This window comes from Lissotriton vulgaris, chromosome 12, assembly GCF_964263255.1.
Source record: "Lissotriton vulgaris chromosome 12, aLisVul1.2, whole genome shotgun sequence".
Classification (NCBI taxonomy): Eukaryota; Metazoa; Chordata; class Amphibia; order Caudata; family Salamandridae; genus Lissotriton; species Lissotriton vulgaris.
In genome coordinates, this window is record NC_141700.1 from 149,033,849 (window position 1) to 149,059,617 (window position 25,769).

The following is a 25,769-nucleotide window of genomic DNA, read 5'->3' on the forward strand; positions in this document are numbered from 1 at the left end:
AATAAAAGAAAAAACAATGGTGCCTGCCCCTTGGAGTTGGCCAACCACACCAGGTTTGAATGCAGATTGTGGCCAAAAGCCAGGTTCAGTGGCCAATCCTGTTTTTGCAAGGCCAAACGCTGATGACTTTCCGCATCAGGGTTAAAACTAAAAAACTACTAAAATTCACAAGGTATGGTTTGCTAGGCAATCCATAATCAGCATGCAAACCATACCTTGCACATTAAATACAGTTCTTATGACCTCACAATATTTACATCAATCAATAACAACACTAACAGACTCGTTTAATTAAAAGCACATTCACAAGCCATTAAATAATTCTCCATTCATAGTCATTACTTTCATAGAGTTAAGTATAATAGGATATGAAATTTCATCAGTAAGATTATATACAACATTTGTAATTACATCTCTCAAATCAAGGGTGAGGTTGTGTGCACTGCGTTTCGTGGGCAATTTATGATATGCATGGCTGTTGTGCCAGTTGTGGATTGTGGACCTAACCATGTCCTTATCCCCCCAATAGCAGACCACAATCCCTAATTTTTTTAAAGACGTCAGTATTTTCTCTGCCCACTACCACTGCCCTCATGGATCCATGAGCCACTCCGAGGCATGTGATTCTTGATGTTGCTGCTCCCACACCATCTTTACCTGGGGTTTCTGATCTCCTGGAGTGGACCACTTCTGGTTGACCCCCTAATACTTTCATCTAAGTTAGTAAACATTTTTTACCTTCTCTTAGAGTGTCAGACCCATTGACACCAGATACAGAGAGGTGAGGAAAAGTAAAGTGTGGTGATTTCCCATTCTTTGAATGGTTAGAGCAGAGGGCCAGACTACTGCACATCTAACTCTATCTAAAGAACCCGACATGATCCTGCTTAACAACCACACGCCTTCTCCAACATGATCTTCCTTAATAACTTCACTTGTGCTAATAGATACCCTTTCTTTTGCACCCATATGTATTCCTTATATCTATTTGCAGCCTAAATTCCTCTCTTCCTATCGTCACCTTCCCCCATCTCTGCCAAGATACCTGGAAGGACAATACATTCTCTGATTATGATGCCACTTTTTAGGAAGGAAGATGAATCTACAATTGGTTTGCTTTCCCATAGGTGGACCACACAGCCTCAGACAAATCTCTACTAACCTGAACACTGGACTGAAGTTTCTATTTTAAAAGTGAATTATGGTTCGCCACAATTTAATCAACTTGATGGCAATATTTTGAACCTTGGCTTAGCACTCCTGATTATCTCTCTAATTCATGCAATTAGGCTGAAGTTTGGGCTTTACTCATTCGAATTGTTAGCATAAACTCTTATGATTACATTTTAATTTAGCCTAAAGCTATCTGCCACAAACTGTAATGGTAGAGTATGTTTGAGTGGTGTTTGAAAAGTGATAAGGTAATTGCTGATCTTTGCTTTAAATATAGGGGCACAAAGTTCTGCCAATTTGCAGAGGACTTTTTTTAGAAGATTGAAGTCTTACTTAAGAAGTTGAGCGTGTCCTTTAGCCTTTAAGTCATTTTAGCTTACATTAATACAAAAACCCTTGAAAATACTAGAGATAGACAGGAAGCTACATTTGGGTAACTTTCCAGACCTATACATCCGATATGATCTTCTCAGGATTGGTTTGATCAATCTAAAAAATAAGGGAGGAGAGAGGTCCTGGTTTCAGTGCTGAAATATAATTTGTTCTTACAATGTGCATATGAAATGCACTGCTGAATATATGTTACTGACATGTCCTCTCATTCAGTAAAAAAGGCTCTATTTAAGTCCAATATTTTAAAAACATCCAAGCCTAGCTAAAAAATGTATGCATTTTTCTCTTCAAAATAAATTCCTTACACCCTTCTTCTAGACTGTTCATTCAATTTTTATGTGCACGTTGCACTTTAAAACTTGACACAACTAGTTACTAGAAAGAATTTATGGTTGAGGAATATCTATGCTATGAAAACGTAACTGGAAATTCATTTGCAACCCTAAAATGTAGAACATTTTACTGTATTGTATTGTTCTTAAAGTGCTGTAATGTGATACGCGCTGCTTTTTATTCATGCTATGAAATAACAATTGAATTTGTTGTAAAATGTTATGTGTATATGTTCTTTTCCAGTGCAATTAAACTATAATTTACTACCATGAATATTAAAAGGCAATGCATATTCATGCTTAGTGTTACATCTGACATTTCCGATAAAAAAATATGTTCAGTTTTATAATTTGAAGACGCACCAGAACACCTTCTGCGCAGTCTCAAAAACCTTTTTGGGCAGGAGCGGCGGTGCAGGTAAGAATGGTGGGGCCGGTTTGGGGGGGGATTCGACAAATGACCAAGAGGAAAGTTAAATATATAATTTATTTTCCCTCGTCATTGTCTGTCGAAACCCCCTCCCCCACTGCTCATACCTGCATGGGCCGCATTTGTTCTTGGGTTACATCACATCAACCAAAGATCTAGTATAACAAAATTGAAACCGTGGCGTCTTGATTGAACACCAGCCTTTAGCAGCTGGTTTATGTAACCCGTAGAAGATATTTGTTCCATCAATTATTAATTGAAAGCACTCAAGAAAACGAGTCTGACAAAATGTTTACTTACATGATCACATTATAATAATAATGTGTACATGGTATGCCACATTTCTATTGTTCTCTTGGACATATTTATTTGTTGCCTGAGTGTGACGGATATTTATAATTATCATTAACTCTAATTTGGTGACATTTAGTAAATCCAGTAGCCAGCATGAAATAACAATTTTAAATGACAGATTCCCTCTGTGATCCAGAAAATTGAAAAAATCTGACAAATTTCCATTGTTTAATTTAAGTGAAATAGGTGTGGGTGACCCTTATTTTGACAATGAAACATTTGAAAATCTATATTGCTCCCCAGTGAACAAACTTTCTAGAGTTGATGTAGATTTGCGTCATTAATGTCAAATTAACACCCTGTTTCTTTTCTTTTTTCCCTTTGTGTGCTAGTCACAAGTCTTTTCATCCCCTTTCCATTCATTTAGCATAGTTAAGAAAGCAATATTAAGAAAGGTATCCGCAGTTTAGAATTGGTACTGCATTTTATTAAACTGAGGAATCAAACATAAAACATTACTTAGAAATATTTTATGATTTATGTATTCTGGGGTGTTTCTTCTTCAAAATAAAGCTACATATGGATATCCATTTAGTGATACGAAAAGTTATGGACTTCCATCCCCAACTATAAATCAAAGAGTGTCTCCCTGCTTTCTGTGTGATTAAACCACTGCAGAAATACCTTAAATGTGCGGATTTAGGGTTTTCTACTGAAGCTTTTTAGTGGTGTGTCTTTTCATGTTTCTTAAGACTTTATTTAGCTCAGTTTTGGTTCACAAGTGAGAGTCATTCTTTTTCTACGGCATTCGCCCACCGGGCTCACCACACTGAGGCTTTGATGACATCAATGATAAAAAGGAACATTCCGCATCAGCAGAAAAATGTCTCAGGGGAAGGAAGGGGGTAGACCGATCCCACCTCCACACGTCTGCCATGAGACATAATATTCTAAATGCATTGTATTGACAGATTCTTTGATGTCTGTCATATCTTGCACAACCTACGATTTTCAGACAAACATTGAGTGATATGCCACTCTGTCTCCTCTACAGATGTTCAGATTGACTGGGTGGCAAACCTGTGACAAGTCTCTCAATGGAATGGACATAAAAAAAAGATTCAACTCGGGCAAAAAAAAAATAATGCTTGTTAACTAAAAATAACACTCATTAATGATTTGTTTTCAGAACCAATATTCAGGACTTTACAGATCCAAAATGTGTCTGCAGTTTACTGTGATATGGTTTTCAACTAATTCCCTCCTGCAGTTTTTCCACATATTATCTTAAGGTTTTATTACTTTTCCTAAAAGTACATCTGTTTTGGGACGGTGCACTAGTATTAGAATTGTAAGACACATTTATTAACAGTTACAACAAGCAGACACATTTACTTATGATTTATGCACTCTGGCTTTACAGTCCCAGTTTGTACAAACATTCCCTAGAGTCTCACACTTAGTACTTTGAATATTTCACAGCTGAATGCATGTAAAATAAAAACAGACATATTTTAATAGTTACTCTATACTGCTTTAACAAGCAATACTTTGCATACTGAAAATTTGCAACAGCTACTATTTAATATTCAACTTTTCAAATATGCATTTTAGTACTGAAGAACAAGAATGCAGTAATTGATTTTACTAATAATTGTGCCGCTAAACTGTCATGCATCCGGACAAACCTGGAATCACTAAAATTGTTCATACATGAAAAAAGACCATAAACTTGATTCACAAAGGGATTTTTTTTTTAACTGTAAACCTATGATTGCAATGGAAACTACATCTATTCATGCCTGTCTGGGAATTCACAAAAAGATTCCTGGCAGGCGTGAAGGATTTACTACACTGGATTTCTGGGCCACTGGTGGGGAGAAATTCACAGTAGTAAATCTCAAGCTAGGCTTCAGAAGTTGGTGTTACTGTAGAGTCAGGATCTCTTAGTGAGGAAGCACTCGGGACACCATGGGCATTTGCAACCTTCTTTATTCAGGAGAGGGAGAGCAGAGCCACCACTGCTGCCTGTGCTGCATGGAGTCTCCTCCAGGCTTTGCCTCATCCCATGGGGCACAACGGTGGTCACATGGTTAAGAACAACTAGAATGCGACATCACACATCTTCCCCTTTACACATTTCAAAGATAACCAACAATAACTCTACATAATGCTTGCTCAGTAATTGTGCTGCAGTGTAGGTCTATACGTAGGTGAGCGAGAGGGAAGGAGAGAGAGAGAGAGAGAGAGAGGGAGAGAAATATGCAATAAGGACTGCACGGAGGTGAGGAGGACAGAGGGAGAGAGGAAAGAGTTACATATTGTACTCGCTATATTTCTTGGGTAACACCACTGCCCTACCACTGCAGGTGTGCGTGAGAGGGACCTGTGGTGTCTGCGCTTCCCCAAGGTGGGAGCTACTCTCCCTTGTGCTCCTCTCTAGGCACCCTTCGTGTGAGGAGGAACCCCTTTGCATTATGTCTGGGTTGTCTGTGACATTTGTTGTCTGTGGTAGAGTGTGCTATGTGGAATCTGGGTGATTTCGTCCTGCTCTGGTGCCTACATCACCCCCTGTTCCCCTCATCAAGCTAGGCTGCTGTGTGTCTGAGATGCAGCCCAACACACATCCATGATCACCAGTGCTAGTGGGTGCGCTGACCTTGTTCCATCTGACAACTGTTTCATTTGGCCATCCTGGTTTGTGACCCCACTTTGCCATCACTCAGCAAGGTGGAGCATGCTTACAGTTCTCTGACTCAGAGAGGCATGCTGAACTTGCTGTCGCCTTTCCTCCCAGGGTTTGGTGGGCATGGTAAACTCACCAATAGGAGGCTGAAGCATGGTCATTGATTTGTCTGTGTTGGCGCAGTGCTCGCACGCCCTGACATACATCTCCACTGTGGTGTTGATGGCCGGCCACCAGTATGACATTTTCACTCTCCTCTTTTATTTAACGATTCCGAGGTTTCCTTTGTGTGTAATGTGGAGGATGTGGTGCACCAGTCCCCTCGTGGGAACTACTTTGTCCACTCTGAGCAAAAATAGGGCATTGTCGCTAAAGGACAGTTCATCCCGTACCTCCCAATATATCCTGAGGTCATCTTTCACATGTTTCTTTTCTTGCCATCCTTGTGTGACATACGTTTTCACTTGCACAAGTTCGAAATCTGTGTCGTAGGCTGTCTCTCAATCTTGATAATTATATAGAACAGTGGTTCGGAGTAGGCCTTATGCGGTCCTTTAAAGAAAACAGAGGGTGTTAGCGAGTATTTAATAAGTCGCTAGGGAGCATTGGAAGTAGGAAAGAATTGGAGTTTTTTTATTTTTACTCTTTTCTCATAACAATATATAAAAATATATATACACTGTATTGCAGGTGCTCAGGTGAATAGTACATTGCAGGACGTGACACCCAAGGAATTTCACGTGTACCATTGCATATAATTGTTGTGTGTTTTTATCCTTGTTGTGTGTGACAGTTCGTTCACTTTGATCACCATGTCACGTCCTGCACCGTACTATTCACCTGAGCACCTGCAATACAGTGTATATATATTTTTATATATTGTTATGAGAAAAGAGTAAAAATAAAAAAACTCCAATTCTTTCCTACTTCCAATGCTCCCTAGCGACTTATTAAATACTCGCTAACACCCTCTGTTTTCTTTAAAGGACCGCATAAGGCCTACTCCGAACCACTGTTCTATATAATTATCATTCTACCCCAGGTTCTACTGTATGGGGTTCCCTTGTATATAACAATCATCGTCTCTCAATCTTGTGCACTGAGAACGTCTTCGTGGTCAGTGGTGAATGCAGCTTGGTACTCGTCCCATACGCTTTTGGTGGGCGCCTCTTCCATGGCAGCCGATCGACTAAGGTAATCCGCCACTTTATTCTTGGTCACTGGCAGGTACTCGACTTCATAGACTAAGTCTAACAGCCTGGGAGTCATCTTGGAGATGTGAGGGCTGCCGTGGCATAGCCACTGGACGTGAGGACATTGATCAACGGTTTGTAGTCTATTCGGAGTGTGAACCGGGAGCCCCAGAGATACTGACAAAACTTCTCCATGGCCCAAATGGACGCCAACATTTCTTTTTTGATGACGCTGAACTTCTCTCCATCCGGGGCTAGTGCATGTGAAGCGAAGCCATTAGTGGTTACTGTGCCATCCGTGGAACGTTGGGACAGGACTGCCCCTAAACCTTTCTCACTGGCGTACGTTGTCAATATGCTTGGGGCGGAGTTGTCGAAGCCCTGCAGGGGAATGGCGTCGTAAATGTCCTTCTTGATAGTTTCAAATTCCCTGTCCGACTCCGACGACCAACAGAAACTGTTTTTCTTCTTCAAAATTTGGCGCATGCTGTGAGTTTTTGTGGCAAAGTTCCTGACAAACTTGCTGTAAAATTCCGCCAACCCCAGAAAGGAGCGGACCTCTTCCTTGGTACTTGGCTTGGGTGCAGACTTAATGGCCTCTACATTTGCCTTCTTCGGCGAGATCCCTTTGTCGCTGATCTCGTGCCCTAGATAGGTAACGGTTTGTAGGCCAAATCTGCACTTCTCCAGTACTGCCGTGAGGCCATTTGTTGACAATCAGTGCAAAACTGTCCTCAATTTATCGTCATGCTCCGTTTTGGTCTTCCCCATGATGAGGATATCATCTTGTAAGTATAGGACCACACTGAGATCCTTGAATAGAGTGTGCATCAATTTTTTTAAAGGCAGAGGCAGCGGATGCCAGGCCAAATGGCATGTGCTGAAACCTAAAGCATCCAAATGGAGTGATGAAGGACGTCAGCTTCAGCCAAAGACCTTGGGAAATTCCGTTTGTAATGTGAATCCCATCGACTGGGGTGGGTTATCCGTCATGAGTACTTGTGTGTCTCTGCCGGGGATGAGCTGGGTGCCTAACGCCCCTTGGTCTGCCCATCCCAATACAGAAGGCCGTTTTTCAGTGACATATAATTTGCCTGTGGTGTCCCTCCCCTTGAATTCAAAACTCAACTGTCGGAACCCAACCATTGGGATTTTTTCTCCTGTGAAGGTAATGGGATGCACATCATTGAATGTAGGTGACTTCCTATTGTGGTGGCAAAGAAGCTGTTCCAGATCTCCCTTTGGATTATAGTGTATGGGGACCCTGAGACAGCTCCCATAGAAATCTGTACCCCCCCCAATGATCAACATACAAGAGGGATTTTTCTGGCTATTACAATCAATGCCCATGACATGTTCCTCAATGCAAAGAATACAATCATCATCAATGTCGCCGTCCTCCTCCTCTACTTCAGATTCATGCAGGACACATTTAACAGTAGCATTACTGGGTTTCCATCTGCAGACCTTACCAAAGTGTCCCACCACCCCACAATAGGAGCATTTTACATGGAAGGCTGGGCATCTCCTGTCATTTGTCATGTGGGACTGACTACCGCATCTGTAGCAACACCCTTTCCTTTCACCGGTTTGTCTGGGGGGCCAGGTAGACTTATTTATGGGCCGCCTGTCCTGTTTGTGTCCTGCACTGGGGTGTTGCTTGTCACCTGGACCTCGTTTGTCACTTACTTTGCACACCGTGGGTCTGCTGTTTATCTCCTTCTTGGCTGCCGCAGCACACCGTTTGGAACGTTCTGCTTTCTTGACTATGGCTATGATCTCGCCCAGGGATGCTTGCGCGCAAACACACAACTTCTCCTGGACACTAGTGTTTACCGTGTGCATTATAAATCGATTGCGCACAAATTTGTCATGAAGGGCGCCAAATTTGCAATTCACCGCCAGTTTTTGGAGCGCCGCCATATAATTTCCCACCGTTCCCGTTTCACTTTGTTTTCTTTGAAAAAAATGGTATCTGTCTATGGCAGTGCAAATGACAGGTTGATAGTGACTGTCTAAATCATCTAAGGCATGTTGGAACATGTCTGCATCATCATATGCTCTTGTATTCTTTACCATCCCCTCATAAACTCTTAACTCTTACGGACCCATGTTGTATAAAAGGATTTTCTTCCTGCGTTTGCTGGAGAACTCCTCCTCTCCCTCATCCTCCAGGGCGAACCAGTAGTTGAGGAAGTAGCACTTCTAGTCGGCCAGTTCATGGCCGGTATGCCTGGCATCGGAAGGAACGGAACTGGGTTCGTGAGGGAGAAGGTTTGGGTGCACATTGTGACTGACGGAAAGCTGTAGGTGAGGGATACCTGTGCACCTGAAAGAAGACTGGTGTACAGGCAGTCCTCGTGCCCACCAACTGCTTGTAGCTGCAATGGTGGCGGTGCGCGTATCCTTCAAGAGCATAAACACAGGACACACCCCAGGCTTGCAAGGTGATCAACGTGGGGCCCACTCTAGTTGTAGGTGCGGGCTGTTGTGAAGTGCAGCGGTAAGTAGTGGCTTAGAGCGCTTATAGGCAGAGGTGGCAGCAAGCGTGTGGTTTAGGTGTCTGTGTCACTGCAGGGAATCAGCAGAGGACACGCTGCAAGATGGTCCTGGAAGTCAACCCAGAGTGATTGTGGCTGTGTGCTACTGTAGGTGCAGGAGCTGGGTGTATCTTGGTGGCCAGGGGGCTTGAATGGCGTAGAGCGCGCTCGCACACACGTGCATCTGGACAGGTCGATATCCTTCAAGGGCAAGATGGCCGCCAACACGCCGTGTACCGTAGCAGCGTGGGACTGTGGCACGTACTTCAACTTGAAAAGGATAATGTGGGACATTAAGGAATTGAGTAGGCGATGCAGTGTATGGAAAGAGAGCCAGTGTGATTCACACCGCCTACCTCGATCCCGCTGCTCTCCTTATCCGATAGATCGCGGCATGTTGAACTGGTTGCAGGAGCGCCGTGGAACGCACCTCTCGGGGTGCTCATACCGGCCGCTGTGTATGGCACGAGAGGTCCGTCTGATTCGTCGCCAGTTTGTAGAGTCAGGATCTCTTAGTGAGGAAGCACTCGGGACACCATGGGCATTTGCAACTACCTTTATTCTGGAGAAAGAGAGCGGAGTCACCACTGCTGCCTGTGCCTCGTAGAGTCTCCTTCAGGCTCCGCCTCATCCCATGGGGCATAACGGTGGTCACATGGTTAAGAACAACTAGAATGTAACACTACAGTTACATGGCTTGGCTTACCCTGTACGTGTGGGGACGCTCACAAACACAAATGTGGGCATTCGCAAACTGAGGGTTTACCCTTTCCCTCCTTGGAAATCGTTAGGCAATGCTGGAGTAGAAATCATCACCCCAAAATTTGGTAGAGTGTACGGTACAAGCTATCTCTTTAAGGAAAAATGTTTTGCGTAACAAGAAAAAAAAGTTCGTTTTTTCATATTAGATTACCCCCCTTTGTGTGTCAGAAGTGTGGCTCAATGGTTAGAGCAGCATACCTTGATGCAGAGCGCTGGCCAGGGAACAGGGTTCGATTCCCGCCTCGGCGGGATCGGGCTTAAATTCCTCTGACCAGATATTCTCGCCTCACTGCCGAATCTAAGCATGGGCCCCACGCTGCAACTCTGGGCAATAGCTTGCTTAGTCTCCACAACGGCCCCCGATACACAAGGGATGCCTGGTTTCACCATGGGATGCCCAGGAGTGGACACCTCACAAGGAAAAGCCAGGAGGGGTTCCCTTGTGGTAGGAGTACAGGCGCCGGGATGCTTACGGGTTACTGTTCGCGCTATACAAATACAACACATACAAATACAACACATGACGTACATCTGGAAACCTGCACCTGACATGAATTTCCAGGCCTACTATTGCATCTCCTTTGTGATTGGAAAAAAAAGTCTAATACTATGTTCAGGCAGAGCTATAGATATTTATACTCTTCGTTGTGATTTGTGCTGTGGTAGATCACAATTCTTAGACTGATATCCAAGGAAGTTACTATTTTTTGTAAATATCTTGGACTAGCTCTACAGTCGCTGACTTTTTAGAATTAACCTGGCTGTATTGAGATCGCCAACCGATACACTATCCCACTTTGAGGCGATGATTACACTTTGATCTTTTAGAGAAGTTGTTCATTCAATGTGCACAAGAATCAGTTTGCTCCATTCTGTTAAGTCAGTGTTTAGAGTATGATTACAGTATCTTTATTGCAGCTCCAGAGTTTATGAGATTACCCATATTTTCACCCTGTGGGTTTTGCGCTGACTAGTTGCAGGACTGGAAACAATTTCTCAAAGTTGTTCTCATCTTCCTCATCTTCCTCACCATTTCTACTGTTGTGGGAGTACACCCATGAGTATTTCTTTTTTAAAGAAAGGAAAGATCCCTCATTAGTGAGATTTACATAAACAGATGAGGGGTAGATTGGAAGGTGTTAAAAATCCATTGTATTCTTAGGACAAAATGGGCAATTTTGAGTTTGGCAAAGTGGGAGTACTGTTGTAAGACAGTATGCCTCCTCTCCCCACCAAACTACTGGTCAGTCCAGCATGAGGCCACTTTCAGCCCAAGGTCTATGCAAGTGTCAGTGATATATAAAGCTAACTTGCCTGAGTAGCCCCATTTACCCAAGAATTAATATTATGCATAGTTTAATGGCAGCATTGTGCAGAATTTACTCAACCAGTAATTCAATGTGTATATTTCAGCGTTTGAAAGCAAATTGATTTACAATGGTAACCAGGCTCATTGTCTCTGCCTATAGGTAAGAGTCCAACAGACAGATCATATTATCTATATACAGCTTGATCAGGCCAATGCATTCTGTGACTTCCACTAGTGGATCTGAAATTCTTACACAAATCTAAAATTTACTGTGAGTATGGGTGAGGCCAAATGAATTTCCCTTTTATTTTTAAAAAAAATTTAACAACAATTTAAAATTTTCTAAGACCTTGGACTGCAACCAAATTAATTTTCTTGGATTTGTGAGTTAACCCGAAAATGGGAATTACTCACCGCCCTATAGACGAACTATGAATAAAAATTATTTTAAAAAGATGCACAGAAAAGGAGAAGTTGTTTAAATGTATACCTATTTAACAGCATAGTAGTAGCAACCACTAGGTCCACTGGGTCCTAGATTAGGCTGCCACTGTTGTTTCTGGAACCTCTGCCTCCGACTCTTCTCTATTACATATGCCCATTCTACCATACCATTCCACTACTATTTATTTTTATGGATTTACAAAACAATCCACTCTCTGAAAAGAACATATGCAAGCAATGTTGTTAGACCTGTCAGCTTTCCAGTGGTCTTCCCATCAACTTTTTGTCTTCACCCTCCCATTTTTCTGAATTTGTTTCTGTTGGCCTTAGGACTCTGTGCACTTTACCACTGCTAACCAGTGCTAAAGTGTTTGTGCTCACTTCCTAAATATGATAAAATAGGCTTACACCTGGTTGGCATAATTTACTTATAAGTCACTAGTAATGTGGCATGCCATATACCCAGGGCCTGTAAATTAAATACTACTAACTTATTGTGCCAGCACTTTAAAACATGTTTCTTGCTCGCCATTGCAACCTGGCAGCTGTTTGAAATTGCGAGTTAGACTGGCAATGTAACCCCCTTGCCAAATCTAAAACTCTTTTTTTATTAAATATATGTCACCCTTAAGGTAGGCCCAAAACAGCCACAGGGCAGAGTGCATTGTAACTAAAATGTTTGACATGTATTTTTATGTTTTACATGTCCCAGTAGTGGAAACCTCACAAATGTATTTTTCACTACTGAAAGACCTACTTCTCCCATAGGATAACATTGGGTTATCCTATTATATTTAATAAGTGCACATTTTTTGGGGGAGCAGGTAGGAAAGGCAAGTTTGGTGTCTGAAGAATTGGAATTTAAAATCTTCTCTAATGGTAAAGTCAGATTTTAAGTTAAAAATCTGAAAATGCCACTTTTAGAACGTTGACATTTTCTTGGGTTAAATGACTAGGTGTAGTTGGCCTTTGTATATTTGTCCCAGACAGCATCACAATTGAGGACCTGGTGTTGGCAGGATGGGCCATGTCTCACTTAATATGGAAATGGGGCTGTCACTTACCACTCTTGCATGTCAAAGGGGTTCGCTCAGCTCACACACAAAACACTTCAAACTAGCCTACTGTGCCCACAGATAGACTGGGACCAGGGCAGGGAGACAGGAAATTCTAGGCACCTCTGAAGGGGGAAACTCTGGAAGCTTCTCCAACTTCAATGTGTATAGATATTGGACCCTCAGATCCACGCTTCAGATCACTTCTGGACCTGTGGAAGACTCAGAATGACTTTCCTGCTGCAAAAAAACTGTCTTGCTGCCCTGCTGCCTAAGTAAGAAGGACTGAATCTAAATCTTGAGCAAAGGACCACCACAATGACTCCAAGGGATAGTTTACTTTCTTCAGGGAAAGAAACAGCTCCAACCAGCTTCAATCCTGCAACTGGACTCGACCTGCTATGCCTCTTCAGTCCTGGACCCTTGGAACTGGGGATAATGGTGCTCCGCCAGCCCATCTTTGGTCCCCATCAGAATGGATGCAGCGTGACAGAACCTGTCGAGCCCTTGCAGCTCCTCATCAGAACTGGTGCAGTCTGACAACTTGCATCACAGTGCGACCAAGTTGACGTGGCCGTCAAATCGCAGCCTTTGCAGCTCCTGTTTGGAACTGACTAAACGTGATGCAGGACCCCACATCACTTCTCAGAAATGCCCCTATGCATCACAACGCCCAACATAAAGGACTTAACATACAATTTTCAGCGGACCTGACCTAGTCCCTGTATCTGGCTGCGCTCATCGCTTTCGGCCTGAATTTGTGACTTTGTCCTAATCGGACTCGATCAGGTAACCACAAGTGGCACTTTGTGCTTTTATGCACTATTTTTACATAAATCTTTAAAATTGTACTTCTCCGGTTCTTTTGATATCAAAGTTTAATTTTGTGACTTTAGTAGTTCACTCTGACGGTGATGGTGGCTGTTGCTTGAGAAGTGCTCACACCCTACCAACCAACAAAACTATTTCTCACAAATGTGCATAGTTATATATACAATTTCTCCTGCTCTCCTTCTGTTCTCACTTATCTCACATTCCACATCTCCCCACCTTCCAGCACAACAGTGTTATTATATTTAGACCCCCCTGGGACTAGATAACTTGGACTCCCCATTGCTTCCTTAAACACCAATTTTGACGGCATCCAATCATCTTATTTGAGTGCACTCAGTTCTACTGACATGTCTTGCATTATATTATTCTTCCTTCTCCTGTGCCCTTTCTTCCTGTCTTCCTTGCTCATTCCTTGCCACACCACACTTTTCCACCTATGAGGGACACTTTTGTGCACATATTTCTGCCCTCCTGTAGCAAGAAAGGTAACACACCTCTCATGGAATGTGATGTGTTTCAAAAATTGTCAGGCTTGGAAACTGGGAAGCGATGCTGTCAAGATTCCCTCCTTCTGGCAGCACCAACTCTTTCTTTCTTAAAAAAAAGTTTATATAGCGCAGACGACTCACTCCTTAACCACTTCCATGCTCATGACGAGCTCAGCTCGTCATGCAGTACACTGCTTGTGTGCTCATGACGAGCTGAGCTCGTCATGAACAATGAGATTCATAGATCATCAGCATAGAGGATGAATTGCTGTAGCATTGATAGTGTTAAGGAGTATCTTTCAATACCACAAGAACCTCCAGCTTGTCTGGCATTCTCACTACACCAGCTTTCCTCGGATAGCTGCAATCAAATTCTTTTTAAGTTCCTTCGTTAAGACAACCCTTCCTCCCCGACTGAAAGCCTTACATTACTCGCCTAGGTTCAATGTACCTTCCAACTCAATCCTTTCATTCCTCCTCAGTGATGGCTCTTGCAAAATATTAATTCACATTTGCCACAATCTATTCACCTTCATGCACCACCTCCTCATCCTCTATGGGCAGGCTGGACAAACAATCTGCGTCAATGTTTAGGCTGTGTGGCACATCCCACACAACCAACGTAAACTCCTGGAGACAGTATAATCGCTTTGCCAAGCTATAGTGATGCAAGAGCTTATGGTCTGCTCTAATATCAAGCACAGTTCAATCATGGAAAATGTGCTTTCAATGCGCTTGGACATACATGAAGCAAAATCAACAACTTACGCCGTCCTTTATTGATCTACATGAATGCTATCATGTCCATATGTACTGGCATAAGTTACTATGACAATATTGTCATTCGGGTTCAAAAGACTTCGAAACTTCAATTACAGTAATGCATTTTTCAGGTACTTGAAAAGCTGTCACACACTGTTCTGAACAGCCATACTACATTTTTCAATAACGCTTATCCTTAGTTCAATTGGAATAATGTAGATTGAACTTTGCATTATAGTCAGACAATACTAAAATGAATGCTGTTGTTCCTTTTAGGTAGGTGGTCTTGGGGCTCAATGGACTTAATTGCAACTACAGCTTGATGCCTCCAGGAAAAAACAGCTCTAAGAATTCTACTGCCCACCATAGCAAATTTGCATTTCTTACTTTCGACCATCAGTAATGCCAGACTTTGAACTCCAGGGCAAAAAATTAAAACACAACGCAAATATCCACTCAAGTTCTCTATTGTTTACAAGCCTCTTCTTACCTTTAAAACGCCTATAGAAAATTAAAGTCTCAAATCATGTTACATCAATTACCATGAGTTTGCTTTCTTTTTACCAGTCTGGGCTAAAGGGGATAATGGGTCTCCCGGGGGTCTCCCGGGGGTAGCTAACCTACCATGGTTTTCATACATAAAAAATGTATCCCTTAGGATTGGTATCCCCGACTTGTGGAGTAATCCCAAGGTGGCGTGTTTGACAATCTCACGTCTAGGATTGGTAAGAGCCTACCGATCTGCTCAGCTCGCTGACATCCAGGGGAATCCCAATCTTGGTCACTTAACGGTTGATTTTCTGAATTTTAAAATGTACTATTTTATAGAGCCATTTATAGATGTCATTCAACCCAATGTGGCAAGGAAGCTGTATATTCAGTTTAGAACAGGAACTCTGCCTTTGCATGGTTTCACTAACAAATGGCAGAAAGTTCCCCCACTTGGATGCCCCGCTTGTACCTGTTCAGATGAGACGGTTATCCATGTTGTCTTCTTTTGCCCAGGCTATACAAAGGCTAGACAGCGCTGGCTCGTACCGCTTTGAAGAAATCTAGGATGTAATCAATGTTTAGAGGCATTCGGAGTTTTATGAACTGACACACACCCACCTATTGTGCTTGCAGTGTCCCTTTTTTTAATTCAATGTGGCAGAGTCGAAGGGGATTCTTAAGTCTATCATTGTAGGTAGAAATCTCCTCCACTGAGTATTGATTCGCATTTTACCATTATTATTTTTAAGCATTTTTAATGTTTTTATCTGTTCCTATCGTTTTAAACTAATAACAATGTATTATTGTATTACTCCTTTTCCATTGGTGGGATAGACAGTTAATTGATCTAATTTAAAAAAATGTTTAAAATTGTCTTTTTTACTATTTGTATTATTTTTTTTTATGGTCTGTAATTACCGAAATAACGTTTTTGGGAATTGGAATTGGCTTTCATTTTTCATCCATTTCATATGAACTTAAGAAGGATTCAGATTTTTAGTATGTTGGGATAGTACACTACAAGTACCGCAAATGCATCATTTTAGTAATTGATATGCCCAAAAGGTCTAATCTCTTGCTACTCCTGGTACTCCCGGGGACAGACTCCCTATCCAATCCAGACGCTGCTCTCATGCTATGAGAGCAGCACCCAGATTGGCCTGGGCGGCCTGGTATGACACTCGCTCAGGCACAGGGAGTGTGTGCCATTTCTCTACCCGGCTGCAGAATACAGCTGGGTTGGAGAAACCTAAGTGTGCATATCTGTTTGGCCGGCCTAAGATGACTGGCCAAACAGACATGCACACTTACAGTGCCCACCACTTCTACTCCCAGCCCCAGCGCCACCCCTCCCTACACACAAATGGTTCAGCCAGTCACTTAAAAAAGAAAATGATAATGAAATTGTTTTATTTCATTTTATTTTTTAACTGCTGGCTTTGAGCATTGGGACAACGCGCCTCCGCCATTACCGAGGGACCTCCACTGCTTGAGGAGAGCTACTTACGGGTAGCTGGAGATCCACCAATAGCTTGTGAGCTACTTGTTGGAGAAGCCTGAGTTAAACTAAGGTGCCTCCAGCTCTCGAGGGTTATATGGGGTCCCTGCACTAAATATGTTTTATTGCAGTGGCAGTAGGTGTTTGGAGTTGAAAGATGTAGAACATGTGTGTTTTGGCGGATCATTTGCTTCATTGTTTACGGACGCCCATAATACGTTTATCTTTCCACTGCTGCCTTTCTCTGTCAAAATGGCTCATCTGTCACAACATGGTAGTGGACAGCTCTAAATATGGCAGATGGTGTTCAGCCACACCAATAATGACAGACATATCACTGCAAAGAGCAAGGTTGAACCACCAACAGAAGGGGGAAGGACTGCAGATGCTCCTAACTCTGTCTTGGATGTTTGTGGACATGACGGAGGAAACCATAGATATGGAGAATGGCCAAACTCACAGACGTTCCACCATGGTGGAGGAACAGAAGCCAGTCTGCCAAACTCTGTATGAAGCCCTTGGTGCCTGTATTGACTCAACACTGTGTATGGGAGCAGGCTGAGAGCCCAATGAAAGTTGATGTTTTCATAGCAATAATGCACAACTAATAGTGCCTAATACATAGTACAAACTATGCTGGACCATAGAACATAGGGTTTGAAATGAACGCCTGGTTCAATTAGTTGCATGATAGTGGAGCCATTACAGGACAGTTCCTGCTATCTCATCTCCATTTTAGCTTGCAAGTGCATGTCAGATTGTCATAACAGACCAACATACAGAGCATTACCACACCTGCGACAGACAGATAAGCGGCTCTACCACGAGGCTGATGTGAAATTCTTAGTGTTGCTTAAGGCCCAGAATTGTTCAATGAAATATGAAGCCTTCTCTGAAAATCCATGTGCTTGCCACCAGGCTACTAGTTGTAGGATCTCCTCTACTGCAAGAGGATAGGACTCTTTCTGAGGATTTGCCAGATTCAACTTAGATATTGGAAGCCTGATTTGACAAACCCAAGAAATTTCCAGAGGAATTGGAAAAGAAGCTTGCAAATTTCACAGAGGCGTTATTAGAATAAGATCCACCATCCTCTTCCAATCTGGTTTCCAGTCTTTGGATAATTGCAAAAAGAAATTTAAACATAGTGCCTCCAGTTCAGTGTTGCTGGAATGCAACATGCTTTTTCTTGCAATTTTCCTTTTTTGAAGAAGGTCTACATGCAGCACGAACGCCGCCCTGCTCTAGGAAATAAAACTCAGGTGAAGAGAACTTTTTTCCGGGGCTGAATTAAACATCTCAACAAGGTGTGACAAGGGAATGTTACAGCATCCTAGCATTCTTGCACCACACCTTGTTGAGAGCTTATTTAATATGCCATAAATCCATCTCTTTAGACTTCTTTCACTTGTAATGGCTTGAATTGTCAGCTTAACCTCCTCAGAGTCCCCATCCCATGGATTTTCAGAACAGTCTCTATGTCAAACCCCAAAAGATGATTTTCTTGCACCTTTGACTGTGCCCATGAAATAGATTTAAAAAACACTGTGGTACACAATTCTCTACCAAAATCCCCTGAAACATATGTTATGCTTCAACGGTCATGTCCTTCTGTATTGATGACTCACCACCGTCCTGTCCCTTCCCTGAGCTCCCAAATGCTGCTCAAATAATGGAGCTGCACACATACCCTCCCCGAAAGACGTTTGTTCGGTAAATTATGTCTTTATTTCTCTATCCTCAATCCCTATAAATTGCTCTTGATTCATTCTAATCTTAGAAGGACTAAGACCAGAGAGTCGTGCTTCCCTCTTGTCATCACTATTATCTGCCAACTTCTTATAATTCACCTTTGTCCCGCTACAGTCCACTCTTCTCTGGAGGTCCACATTCTCCACATTCTCCACCATCAGGACTTCAATGGGGTCAAAGTGAAGCCCTCCATAAAATCCCTTTTGCTACCACTCCCAGTCTTTTAGTACAATATTGCTGTAGACCAAGTTGATTCATAAGTTAGTCTGCGGCCACACATCAAGTGACATTCACGTCACATTATCAATAATCCTGTGTGCTACCGGAAGCTGCGACTATGCAAAAAGAAAAGTGGCCAGTCAAGTGGCCAGTCAAGGGCAGGTATGAATACTGCCACAATGATCTGGGCAGGAATAAGAAGTACATTGAAGCCCCCAGTGGTATATATCCAGACATTCAACCAGGAACAAAACTCTTCCTCAATAGGTTGCACAAACCGAGCCTCTTCCTTCACAAGCGTTTTCCTCCCACTCTCTCGACTAACGTACTGACCATCCAGAGCCACTCCTGAAACTCCTCCAATTTCTACGGTATATCTTCCCAAAATGTTCCCTGATGCTCAATAGATACCAAATTGAAACTAGCAAGAGCAGCATGTGGTTAAAGCCACTTCTCGCCTACCACCAGGGCATGCCTCACCCCTTCCCACTTCAACAACTGGTGAGAATTTTCTTAGGGGGATTCCCACTCCCATATTTTCAAACATATCGGAGGCTAAGAAGGCCATACCGCCTTTCCACACCAATGCAAATGCTTTCTCTTCAGTAAAATGTGTATCTTCTATCTAGATAATTGTCTTGTAAGGCGGGACCAGTTCATTCATTAGTTTATCTCTTCATCACCAGAATGTCTCTAAGCTCTCTAACCCTGTCCAAGCTAGCAGGAATCATTGGTTTCTTTGCAGTGCTTTCTGTAAACCCTCAAGCCTCGCCTCCTTTAGTACCCACCTCTCTGACTCCCTCGGTAGTACAACTTTAATCCTGAAAATACTAGGGAAAGAAATAAAGAAAATAAAAACACTACCTTAACAATAAATTTTGATCCTCGAATACTTTTCCACAAGCCCTTTGCAACAACAAAAAAACCCTCACACGAAATATACATGTAATAATTGAGTTTGCAGTGAATACAGATGTCAGGCTTTGTTTCTTGAGCCTGTTGTCCTTAAGAGTGTCATGTGAAATCAGTATATGTCATGTGAAATTACATATATGTAGGAGCCTGGGGGTTTCAGTATGTGTTTGTTATCCCTTCCAATGGCATTGTAATGTCTTTGTCGTTACTTTTAAATAGTCATATGTAGACAGTAGTTTTGCTCAAAGATCTGTTACCTCAATCTCAGACGTCAAGTTAGAACATACATGTGTGGATGAGATGGTTGTATGACGGAACAAAGTACAGCAATACTCTGCATGCCTCTACCATGCATTTATTTAGATCGCATATGTATGCCTTTACCACGCCTTATATATATATATATATATATATATATATATGCCTTAACAAACGCCGCTTTCCTGCTGAACTACTTTAGGCGGGTGCATCCTTCGTGCAAACGGCAATGCACGTTTAAGTATCACTATCAAAAAGTGTCCCTCTTCAAAGACACACTGGAGCACACTGGGATTCCAAAGCTTTTAATGCAAACAGCATGACGCGTTTCGTCTTGCGACTTCCTCAGACGCTGTGTGCACAGATTAAAAGCTTCACATTGTCAAAGTTTTAAAAGTCAGCCTTGCTCCACCCCTTCTGGCAACAAATGACGAAGAGGGACTATTGTTATGTTCCTCCCCCTTCTCATTCACTCTGCTTGTAGCTGCCATCTTTTAGTGTGTTTGTTGGGCATTTAACATTCGTGCCATTTACCAGATTCGTGGCTAAATTCCACTGTTGTTTTCCATTGTTCTGACACACTGGCCCTGCCTGGGGTAAGTTATGGAGCTTGTTGGTCCGCTTTGTCCCTTTCTCGCCAGCCGCTGATTTCGGATAAATACGGGATCCGAAATCAGCGGCTGGCGAGAAAGGACCAACAAACACACTAAAAGATGGCAGCTACAAGCAGAGTGAATGAGAAGGGGGAGGAACATAACAATAGTCCCTCTTCGTCGTTTGTTGCCAGAAGGGGTGGAGCAAGGCTGACTTTTAAAACTTTGACAATGTGAAGCTTTTAATCTGTGCACACAGCGACTGAGGAAGTCGCAAGACGAAACACGTCATGCTGTTTGCATTAAAAGCTTTGGAATCCCAGTGTGCTCCAGTGTGTCTTTGAAGAGGGACACTTTTTGATAGTGATATATATATATATATAGATATATATATATATATATATATATATATATATATATATATATATATATATATATATATATATATATATATACACATATATATATATTTATATATATAAATGTTGTTTTTGTGGGGGGAGACCCCCCACGTCCCCCGAACTTAAATGTATGGTAAAGGCATACGTTGTAAAAGCATATGCGTTCTAAAAACATGCGTGGTCAAAAGTCTGTGGTAAAGGTACAACGTGGTAAAAGCCTTGTTGTAAAGGCTGTTTTCCGGTGAGACTGGTGTTAAGCGGTGGAGCCTGAGTGGGAGGCAGTGTGGTTCAGATGTTCAAGGGAAATAAATGCTTGAGTTGTATTCCTTGACGGGTGTCAAAGCCATTCTTCAGGCCATGGAGCTGTTGTGCTTGCCTCCAAATTCACAGACAAATCCCTGCAATGCAGATTAATTCTGTATTAATATTACCTTGTTTGAGTGCCTTCTAATTCAGCTGACTAGACTTGTCACATCAGCCCCACACTTTGAGAGGTGCCCTTATTCTTCATAAATTTTCTTTCTTGAAATGTATTTAAAGGTCGTTTTCAAAATCCCCTTGCTAAGTGTATTGTACCATCTATGTCACATCCTTTGTACTTTTGACCCAAAAGACCGGCCCTTATGGTTCAGCAAAAACTCTTCACTCATCATATTCATCTACTGAAAATTTCCTGTTAATGTTAATTGAAAGCAGGATGCAGGCCTGTGGTTGCAAATTAAGGATGATTCTTGCTGCATTCATATCAATCTATTGGTGCCAGCAAAGCAGATTATTGGATCCACCAAGATAGAGTGGGCTTCCAGGCTGGAGCACACACAGGAGTTGGTGTCCTGGAAGCTGTGTTGGATTCCCAGAAACAGAAAATAATTGCCCCAGGGTTCTCAATCGATATAGGGAACTCCGGATGACCGGAAACAGCCCTCATCAAAGCCGCCGTTTCCAGGATGGCATGCTGGCAATTGGAGATTGGATGTCCTCTAGCTGCCTTAAACTTAACTCGAGAAGACTGAGGTTGTCATCTTTGGGAACCTTTCCCCACGTTGGTCTTCCGTCTGGTGGCCTTCATCTTTTGGTACCTTGCCTAATCCTGTCCCAAAGGTTAGGAACTTAGGAGTGGTCTTTGATGAACATCTTAACTTCGCCGCTCATGCCAAGCAAATAGCGGCAACAGCTGTTCATAAGCTAAAACTGATTAAAAAAAATTATTCAGTTCCCACCTGACAGTGCAGGCAAAATCCTGGTAAGCACACTTGTACTGTCATCACTCGACTACTGCAATGGCTTGTTTGCCAATGCACAAACCCGGGTTGTTAATAAAAGGCAATCGGTACAAAATGCTGCGGCAAGACTGCTTTCCAGAACCCCCAAATTCAAACCTATCTCTTAAACTATTCGGAATTTTCATTGGTTAACGATTAAAAATCGAATAAAATTTAAAACACTGGGCCTAGTATTCAAGGCATTGCATAACTTAGGTCCGCAGTTTCTAAGGAACCAGTTTACACCATATCATCCTCCAAGGCAACTGAGATCGATGACTCTGCACCAATTAATTATTCCCCGTATAAAAACAGTCTCCTGGGGTGACAGACGTTTCCCAGTTACGGCAGCTCCACTTTGGAATTCCTTTCCTCTGTCAATTGGGTTAAGTCACTCTCTTTTCTCTTTTCGTAAAAGTTTAAAAACCTGGCTGTTTAACCAGTAACCCTCAGGAACCACATCAGGAGAGCCACGATTCTGAGTTTTTAGTGCTGAGACGCCCACGGGCATTTGTTCGCGCTTTACAAATTTCAATAATGAGTAATAAATAAATAAATAAATGTGGATCTGGAGTTTTAAGTTGAAATCGATGTCTAAAGTCACTTGAAAGCCTCTCACCGGGGATTGTGGTATGCAGAGTGTAGTGGCATCCATGCCAGAGTTTTTTGAGTCCGTGATCTGAACATGGGGAGTTATGTCTTTTCAGCATCTTGTGTCAGATCTGTTGATGCCTTTTCGGGGGCCGGTGATGAAGGCAGTTTTGCTGATGTTTGAGTGGTACTAAGGAATCAGGCTAGTCTGTGATCCATTGATTGAACAGAAGCACTAAGTGATCCACTCAGACAGGGCCCTAGAGCGTCTCTGTGTGTGTAGGCCAGAATACTCCAACCCAGGTTGCTTCTGGAGTTGTAAGTCCTTAAAGTCACCATGGAAGGGAGTCTTGATCAAGAAAATCTCTAAATAGCACAGTTCAGGGGGCTAGTGAACACCTATAGCTTCCTTCTTGGAAAAGACAGAACAGGAGGCAAGTCCACCTGTGTATGTAGGTCTAGAGATGTGCTAGTGGGAGGCAACAGGTTGAATCAACCGGGTGCGCCTGTGTTTTTTTCCGCTGAGGTCTTTCCTTTGATTTCACTCTAGAGGGGTAATTGGAAATGGTGGAAGGCACTGTGGTAGAGGGGGTTACCTCTCGTATCCTCCCGATCTTCCAGACATCAACTTGACACTTTAGGTGATCCTCCTGCAGGCCATGCAAGCACATTTTATCTCTCCCCTACATGCGTCCTCCAAAACAACTTCTAACAGAAAGGACAGGAGCAAGGACGCCAGTATGGGAAATGGAAAGACACTGAGAAAAAGAGACAAAAAAATATTAGAGAATCAGAAAAAATGAATGCTCTGTTCTAGAGATGTCAATAAAATTGTTTTTGGAAGGTTCGGAAAGATTTCCTATGGAAGTACACAATGAAAAAGGCCAAGCAAGCTCAGTACTCTATGACACTGTCTCCAGGAGCCGGCAAAAACAACCAACTCCCCTGACACTTACGGGGCATAATAGTGCACTGTTGTTATGTTGTTCCTTAAAAGAGCAATGACAGTTTTTTCCCAACTTTAGGCTACTTTGGCCTTCTATCGTCTAAAATCCTTCCTTTATACATATTTATAAAAGGATTGCATTATCACTGGATTGGAAATAGGGACTTTTCTTTCTTTTTAAATTGTTGTTTTTTTTATAAAGAACATTAGTGAAAATTGACCTACAGAGTCAGTTATACACTGTCAAAATACATGGTTTTAAAAAGCAGGGTTTTCCAAAAGAAACGTGAATTGGATATATTTTTGTAAAACCTGCGGTGGGAACCTGTACAAGGATAGGACTGTTCAGTGCTTATGACCAGAAATGAGGATCCCCTGGATGTAAACTATCCAAACCTACACTTGCATAATAAACATTTCGCTCACCCCTCAAGAACACCAAGACGAGACCTTGAGAAAAATTGCAAGGATATTTCTTGAAATTGTAGGTTCTGTGCTGTGGAGATTATGGCTTCCTTATGAGTACACATGTGCATTCCAATGAGGCCAGTAATAGGAGCAGCTGGCCCCATGTAAACTGCAAAATTTAGTGGTAGACCCGTGATGTGCAGTACATAACAAATGTTGAGGGGGGCCCCTGCAAGGTACATGGAGGGGTCCCTGCTCTGAATTTAATCAGGAGCTCTCAGGCCAGAGTACTGTGTCGAGGGGGCCCCCAGCATCACGGGCCCCCCACACCGCGGGGGCTGAGGGGGCCTGTGTTATGCCACTGGTGATGTGGTGCATTTCACCCAAACATTTGAACTGTAGAAAGCACTGAAAATGTATGTGTGAAATTCAAAGGAGAAATGGGCAAACATCATCAGGTGCCCTATTCCAGAGATCCCTGGCAATTCCTCATTCGGCGGGTATCTTCAGGGTACACCTAAAAATACTGATTAGTCCCCACAAAGTTGGCGGTACCTTAAATCATGATAACACTAAGGGGAAAGTAGCATGCCGAATACCTATGCACTCATAATTACTTGAATTAACTTCCCTAAGTTTGGCGGAACACCAGTTTTGAGTCTATCAGGAGAAAAATGGTTATAAACTGCAAACTCCCATTGGAGGCTTGATATGTATTCTTATGAGACATCTCTGACCTTTGTGTCCATTGATGATTACTGGCAGGACCCTGCGGGTGAAAGGAAGAGTTACTGGCAGATGAAGAAGTATTTGTTTCTTGACTAATTTCAGAACCTTCCACAGACCGCAAGCTTGTGGGCTGACTCAGCCCACAACCCGCTTTCCTACTGCCTTTGAGTGATTTTAAAATAATATAGCCCATAAAGGTAAAGTTGAGTTAAATAATTGTATTTTCCATCACAAACAACTTTAGCTGGTGGAAAGTACTGATGAGGGAGCTCTACATTTTAGTATATCAGGTGATCAAAGTCACGATAATCTGATCAGACGGGCATTTGCTTAAATACCCACCCCTAAGCGACAACCACTCAGCTACTAAAATTCCTGCTATAAGAAGTACTAGACAACATATGCAAAAAGCATACATTAAGAATTCGAGAAATCCTGTCACTAAAAAAGTAATTTTTGTTGTAAATTTACAAACGACAACTAGTATAATACTGCTATACGTCATTGTCAAATTACAGCATCTGATTTCCTAAAGCATCAGGTTTTAATTCTAGTATGGACCACAGTCTGTTGCCTGCCCAATGTTAAGCAAGTCTCTGATCTTTCCCATATTCCATTGCAAAAAATGTACTGCATGGGACCTTTTGGGGCAAAGTTAGAATTTGGTGGACCGCCCACTGGTGAACTATATGGGTTTGAATGTGACATTTAAAAGATTGGTGTGGGCCCTTTCGTTGCTGATGGACTCTTAAACTGTCATGATGTGTGCGTCAATTATTTTTTGGCTGCATCTCACCACCAAAATATTCCTGGAGGTGACGGACATTAACCCCTTGCATGCTCATGACGGAACCGTTCCGTCCCGAGCCTTGGGTGGGCTGTGCTGGTGACGGAACCGTTCTGTCACGGCCCGCTCACCGCGCCTGCGCGGCGCGTATTCCACGCCTGCGCTGAAGGCTCTATTAGGCGGGCGGGCCGTGACGGAACCGTTCCGTCACAAGCACAGCCCA

General features: G+C 42.6%; 1 protein-coding gene across 1 annotated transcript in view; it reads left to right on the forward strand.

Annotated features, from left to right (window-relative positions):
• The first annotated feature begins 17,103 nt into the window (after nucleotides 1-17,103).
• RORC (RAR related orphan receptor C) overlaps nucleotides 17,104-25,769 on the forward strand; it is a 158,381-nt gene continuing 149,715 nt past the window's right edge. Inside the window, exon 1 of the mRNA XM_086945523.1 lies at nucleotides 17,104-17,230. Within this exon, the coding sequence (XP_086801649.1) occupies nucleotides 17,104-17,230 (127 nt within the window). The remainder of the gene's footprint in view (nucleotides 17,231-25,769) is intronic.